This window comes from Dipodomys ordii, unplaced genomic scaffold, assembly GCF_000151885.1.
Source record: "Dipodomys ordii isolate 6190 unplaced genomic scaffold, Dord_2.0 Scaffold67, whole genome shotgun sequence".
Lineage (NCBI taxonomy): Eukaryota > Metazoa > Chordata > Mammalia > Rodentia > Heteromyidae > Dipodomys > Dipodomys ordii.
Window position 1 is genome coordinate 1,195,452 of NW_012267283.1, and position 6,576 is coordinate 1,202,027.

Consider the following 6,576-nt stretch of genomic DNA (forward strand, 5'->3'; position numbering starts at 1 on the left):
GCTGTTATTTATAGTCTTCCTGTGGAAGAACTATTCTTAATGTCATGCTTTCCACATTGAAAGTATTGTGCTTTCTTAAATAGTAGGTGAGTACTACAGTCCCTGGAGTAGAGTTCCTAGGTAACATTGTTACAGAAAAGCAGAAGGAAACAATGACAAATTGCATATGTCAAAGTGACTCTGTATGAACAAATACGCTAGTATCATCATACATATTCTTCTTTCTTCTTGCCCTTTATATTGGATTTAATGGAAGTATGCAGGAGAATTTAGAATGGCTATAGACACATACGTATTATACAGAAAACATTTATTAAATTTTGCTTTAGTTGTTTAGAGCAGGAAATTAGAAAAGGAATGATGCCATTCATTGGTGAAATTAATATAAATATGTATACTTAAACTGGGCTAAGATGATTTAATACACTTATATTGAGGGAACTCTTAGAGGCTCAGAAAGGTATCTCGTGTCTATTAAAATAGGATTAAATTGTGCCATTATGTACACTTGAAAGCTTACCATCTAGACAGTCCTATTGTCAAGTTGCTCTACTTCGTATTGTCAAGTTGTTCTAGTTCTTAGCTAGGACTGTTGGGCTTATCTGATAGCTCATTAGAATAGAATCCTAGAAACCTTCCCTAGGTCGCTTTGTAAGTAAGTGTTGTATAACAGTTGTATAATTCTTTTTTTATGTATTTGTATAATTCTTGTAGGTACTAATTCTACTCTCTGCAGATGAAAGCTCATTTTATTTCACAACCTGAAATTCAGGCTAGATAGTATAATGTAAACTAGTTCTTTAAGATAGCCTGAGGAATACTAAGTAGCAAATATGTTAGAATGAATGGGATAGTATATATTTCCTAATGTTTTATCTATCTCAGTTGTGTGGCTGGAGGAATGAGCTCTGGAGAAGGGAAGGTACATGAGAGTAAGCCTTCAGGATTAATAAATACCAAAGCCTGTTGAACTGTGTATTTCTAATTTATTGATCTAACTTAAGTGAATATATTTGTGTAGTCATTGTTAACTTTAGATCATTTCTGAGAATGTCAGAAGTGTTTTTTGCTTCATATTTGTAGGAATTCCAAGTAAGCTCTGATTGTGTTCCTTGCAAAACACTTAAATTTCACTTGATATGGCTGAGGAGTTTGAGACTTGAGTAGGCAGAGATAGTGGTCACCAGAGACATTAGCCCCAAACTTGTGCTGTGAAGATATACATGCATAGAAAGATTCTGTAGTTAAGGTTTTGTACATCTTTCCTGCTTTACTCAAAGGATCTTATTAAATGTACTCATGAAAATATATTTTAAGTAATGGCACTGACTCAAAAACTTACATGTAACTTAAGGTCTTAAACAGGGCTGGAGTTCATTGGTAGAATGCTTGTGTCAGGCCCCGTGTTTGATCCCCAGCACCCTCCTCTGTCAAAAACAGATACTGAACAAATGATGTCTTGATTTTACTTATTTAGGCACATGTTTATTAACCTGTCAACTTAAATTTTGGACAGTTTACAGTTAGGATGACATATTATGACTGGCCTGAGTTACTGATTATTGAATTCTCTTTTGTGTGTGTGTCTGTGTCTGTGTCTGTGTTTTTATGTATACAAAAGCCTGAAGTTCAAGTTCGACAAGTAGCTGTGAAATTTGCCAGCACGGTGTTTCCCTCAGATCATATACCTTCCAGATATTTACTCCTATTGGCTGCAGGAGATCCGTAAGTTTCAAAAAGTATTAATTTGAATTTGAGTTCACTTCTTTGAAAATGGCCAAGTTTATGTTGTTTGCAAAATTGGTCTATGAAATTGAGAAGCAATTTATTAAGTAGTTAAGTGTGGGCTAGTCATGTACCTTTATATTTATAACTATAGGTTGAATAGTGTGTATAGACTGTATATAATGTAGGTTATATGTATGTCTATCGTATAGCATTTAGAAGAGAAGTGCTTCTGAAAGAATCAATTATAAATAAAACAAATTGTATAATTGTATGTATAATTATATCTCTAAAAATGGTCCTTATAAAAAACAATGCCATTGATTACTTACTGTACATATTTTAATATTTTTAACATAGAATATAATTTTATATTTAGTATACCAATTTCTCAATGAAGTATATATATATATTGAATTTTAGATTAATGAGTTATTTTATTACATTTCTAGATTGTATAATTCATTTTTTAAATCATTTAAGTGTTTCTGAAATTGACATAACTTTAAAAGCAGTATGTACTTATAATGGGATATATTAAAACAATTCATTAACTATGTTGTGTATTTTAGTTAATGACAGTTTAAAATTCTATGAAGCACTCTAGTATAGGTATAAAATTAAATCATTGTTGCACTTATTATATAGGTTTTTTGTATCTTTAAAGTGAGATTCTCATATTTTGAAGTATCATTTATGCTAATGAAAGGTTTAGATAAAATTATACATCTTTGTTCTGCTTTGATTTTCTTTTTTTGGTTAATAGTTTAAATATCATGGGTATTGCCAGGTCTTTTGGGTGGTGGGCAGTGATGGGGTTTGAGTTCAGACTTTTGCACTATCCAAGCCAGGTACTCTACCACACTTGAGCCATGTTCCCAGCCTAGAATTGCCAAGTTCAATTTAGAGGCAATTTTATGGACTTTTAAGGACCATTATATTATCTCTATGTAAGACTGTTGTTGAGGAAATGAATGATAGTCTGAAATAGGTTGGGTTTGTATTTGTATATATTACTGGCATTTATCAATTGCTAGTTGATGCTGAACTGCATAAAAGTATAAGAATTTGGGTGGATATAAAGAACACTGGATAATCACTGAATGTATAGGTGTGTGTATGATAACCTTGACCTCCCCCTCCTCCACCCTTCCCCCCCCCCCCCCCCCCTTCCGGTCTTGAACTCAGGGTCTGGGTTCTGTTGCTGAGCCTCTCAGTGCTCAAGGTTAGTGCTGTATCACTTCAGCCACCCCACCAATTCTGCCTTTTTCTCAGTAGTAGTTTATTCGAGATAAGAGGCTTATGGACTTTCCTGTCTGACCTGGCTTTGAACCGAGATCCTCAGATCTCAACCTCAGTAGCTAGGATTGTAGACATCGGCGCCTAGCTTGATTTTACTTTTTTTTTTTTTTATGTGTGTCCTAGGGCTTGAACTCAGGGCCTGGGAATTGTCCCTTAGTTCTTTCTATTTTGTCTATTGTGGGTCTTAAACTCAGAGCCTGTGGGCTGACCCTAAGGTTTTTTTCTCAAAGGTTGAGCGCTACTACTTTGAGCCACTGCTCTACTTCCAGTTTCCTGGTTGGGTTGGGGGTATGGGGGGGGGTTAAGGGGTGGAGGATGTTCATTAGAGATAAGAGTCTCATGGACTTTCCTGCCTGGGCTGGCTTTGAAGTGTGCTTCTCAGATCTCAGCCTCTTGAGTAGCTAGGATTATAGGCAATGGCCACTATCACCTGGCTTCCTTAGCTTTTTTTCTGCTCAAGGTAGCATTCTTCAGTTTGAGCCACAGCTTCACTTCTGGCTTTTTGATGGTTGATTGGAGATAAGAGTGTCACGGGCTTTCCTGCCCTGGCTAGCTTCAAACTGTTATCCTCACATCTCAGCCTCTTGAGTAGCTAGGATTGCAGGCATGAGCCAACCATGACTTTACTTTTATAGTGGTAAAGTACACATGTAGCTGTATATATAATAAATTGCAGTATCCTATCTTGTTTTTCCTCTTGGAATAAAATGTACAAGGCAAATGACTCCAAATCTCATTGAATTTCCAAAAAAGCAAGTAATTTTTTATGCTGCATTTTTGCTTAAGTAGACAAAACACATTTTAAGGCATTTTCTCAGATCTCTAGCTTCCATGTAGCATGTTTATTTCATTCTTTAAGTGACCATTCTCTAGTTGATTAAGTTAATTTTTGTTCTTTCTGAAAGACGAGAAGAAGTTCATGGAGAAGCACAGCGAGTATTAAGGTGTCTTCCTGGGAGAAACTCAAAAGAAAATGCTTCCAAGCAGATGCCCTCTTTTCCAGAAATGGTACATTATATCCAAGAAAAGGTATGGCTCTTAACTTTAGACAGTTTTGTAAGAGATGATGAAGCTGAAAATGAGCAGTATAAAGTTAAAAATGTTATCACTAAATGTTGAATAGTAATAAACTTTCTAGCCATGTGAATATATACAGTAATAGGGAATTACATAATGAGGAGAAAAATACAAGTCTTAAACCAATCAATAAATGGGCAAAGGAGCAAAGGAGAGACTTCTCAGAAGAAGTTAGAATGGCAAATAAACACATGAAGAAATGCTCAACATCCATGGCCATAAAAGAAATACAAATTGAAACAACATTGAGATTCCATCTCATCCGAGTTAGATTGGCCAACATGGAGAGTTTGAACAATAACAAATAATGGCAAGGATGTGGGGAGAAAGGAACCTTATTGCACTGTTGGTGGGAATGTAAACTAGTACAACCACTTTGGATAGCCGTTTGGAGATTCCTCAACAAAACAAACAGATCTTCCCTACAGTGCAGTCATACCACTCTTAGGCAACTACCCAGAATATTACAAGTCAGGATATGGCAAAGATAATTGCATATCCATGTTCATTGCTGCCCTATTCACAATCATCTAGTCGTTCACAATCACCAAGTTATAGAAACAGCCCAGGTACCCTACAATAGATGAGTGGATCCAAAAATGTGTGGTATCTCTACACAGTGGATCATTACTCATCCATTAGAGAGAATAATACGTGATTCGCAGGGAACTGGATGGACCCTTGAACAAATAATCTTAAGTGAGGTCAGCCAAAGTCAGGGAGATAAATGGAGCATTGTTTTCTCTCTGGTATGGAAGCTAGATCTAAAACTACCTGGACATGATAACTTATACAGGACTTCATGCATTTACATAAAACAAACTAAAGGAGAATATTCTTAGGGGAGGAACCCAAAGGTGTAACTCCTCTGAACAAATTCCAGGAAATGGGGAAAAAGTAGGTCTTTTTGTTTCTGTTTTGTTATTCATTTTTTATTGTGTAGGAGTTCAAGTTCAGGTCCTTTGTCAGGCAGGCGATCTACCACTGAGCTATATCCCAAGCCCCTTGTTATTACTTTTAGGAGCATTATTTAGGATATCATAAATTTAAGGATGCTTTTGGGAGCGGGTTCAGATGTTTTCAACCATGACGATTCCATCTGCTTTGCACGGTGTTTGCTGCTGAGTGAAGAGTATTGGCATTAGTCATCCCTAACCCTGACTGTCCACAATTTTCTTTTACTGGTGGGATATGGTTTACTGCATGTCCTCTTGGTGACTGTATCACCTCTTGGTGATTCTAGCTTTTGACTAAGTAGGCACCATGAGGGTATTGGATATAAGCAAGCAGCAGCCATTATTCTCTTTTCCTTATCACAGTGTTGTTTGTGGTTGGAAAATGTCCTGCCACTTCCAGTAGTAATGAAAATAATTGGTATTCAGTAGCCTGGCGTGACCAGTTAATAGATGGCTGGCTAGAGTAGGTATGTACTAATCTGGTTAAAATAACCAGTGAAAACTATGTGGGGAAAAGGCAACATACCTGCCATTTAGAGTTCAAGGGACACATACAATCAGGGGCATTAGTAGGAAAATATTTTGGTTAGACAGGTGCAAATCATTGATAATAATGTAGATAGAGATAGTTATTTTTGAGTTGAGGAAGGGCATATGTGCTCTGTTTCTAAATAATTTTATTTGTTTGGTGTTTGTTATTAGGCTTCCCATCGAATGAAAACTCCAGTCAAATACATGACTGGGACCACTGTCCTTCCCTTTAACCCAGCAGCATTTGGAGAGGTAGGACTTTCATATATTGCTGTTTGTTTCTGTAAAGGTTCCAGATGATGGCAACATACCCGAATAAAGTCATATGGTCTCTTTGAGTAATAGGCACACCCATATTGTAGTGCCATTTTTCTTTTTAAGGGTCTTTATTTGGTAGTTTGTATGATTATTTTATTTTATTTTTTTAAATACGTTTTTTATTGTAAAAATACTGTACAGCGGGCTTACAGTTACATGAGCAAGGTAATGAGTACATTTCCTATCAAGCATTGTTACCTCCTCCTTTGTTTTTTCCCCTACCATTCCTTCCCTCCCATATTATTTTAATTAATAATTATTTGCTCAGGTTCTTCCCTTCCTTTTGCTCCCCCTGTGCTGGGGATGAAACCCAAGGCCTCAAGTATGTGAGGCAAGTGCTGTAATCCATGGGGCTGTATCCCTCTTCATCTTAGCGAGATTCTTGTGAAAGAACTAAATGCTTTGCCTTGGTTACTGTTGGGCTTTTTTTTTTTTCCTCTGATAGTCTAGTAAGTTAGAAAAATGTGGCTTAGATACTTTTCTTCATCCCAAAGCTTTGGGGAGTCTTAAATTTTTTTTGTTGTTGTTGTTGTAAAGATACTATATAGACTACACATAGAGCTCCCCTATGACCCAGCAATCTCACTTTTGGGCATTTACCCAAATGATCATAAACAAGGCCATACTAAAGCTACCAGCCCAACTATGTTTGTCATAGGATTACTCA

At 36.5% G+C, this 6,576-nt stretch overlaps 1 protein-coding gene across 1 annotated transcript in view; it reads left to right on the top strand.

Moving 5' to 3' along the window:
• The window catches only part of Kiaa0368 (KIAA0368 ortholog), a 133,165-nt gene that overhangs the window by 79,036 nt on the left and 47,553 nt on the right, over positions 1-6,576 (top strand). The window contains exons 18-20 of the mRNA XM_013023224.1: positions 1,622-1,725; positions 3,933-4,056; positions 5,763-5,864. Of these exons, the coding sequence (XP_012878678.1) occupies positions 1,622-1,725; positions 3,933-4,056; positions 5,763-5,864 (330 nt within the window). The remainder of the gene's footprint in view (positions 1-1,621; positions 1,726-3,932; positions 4,057-5,762; positions 5,865-6,576) is intronic.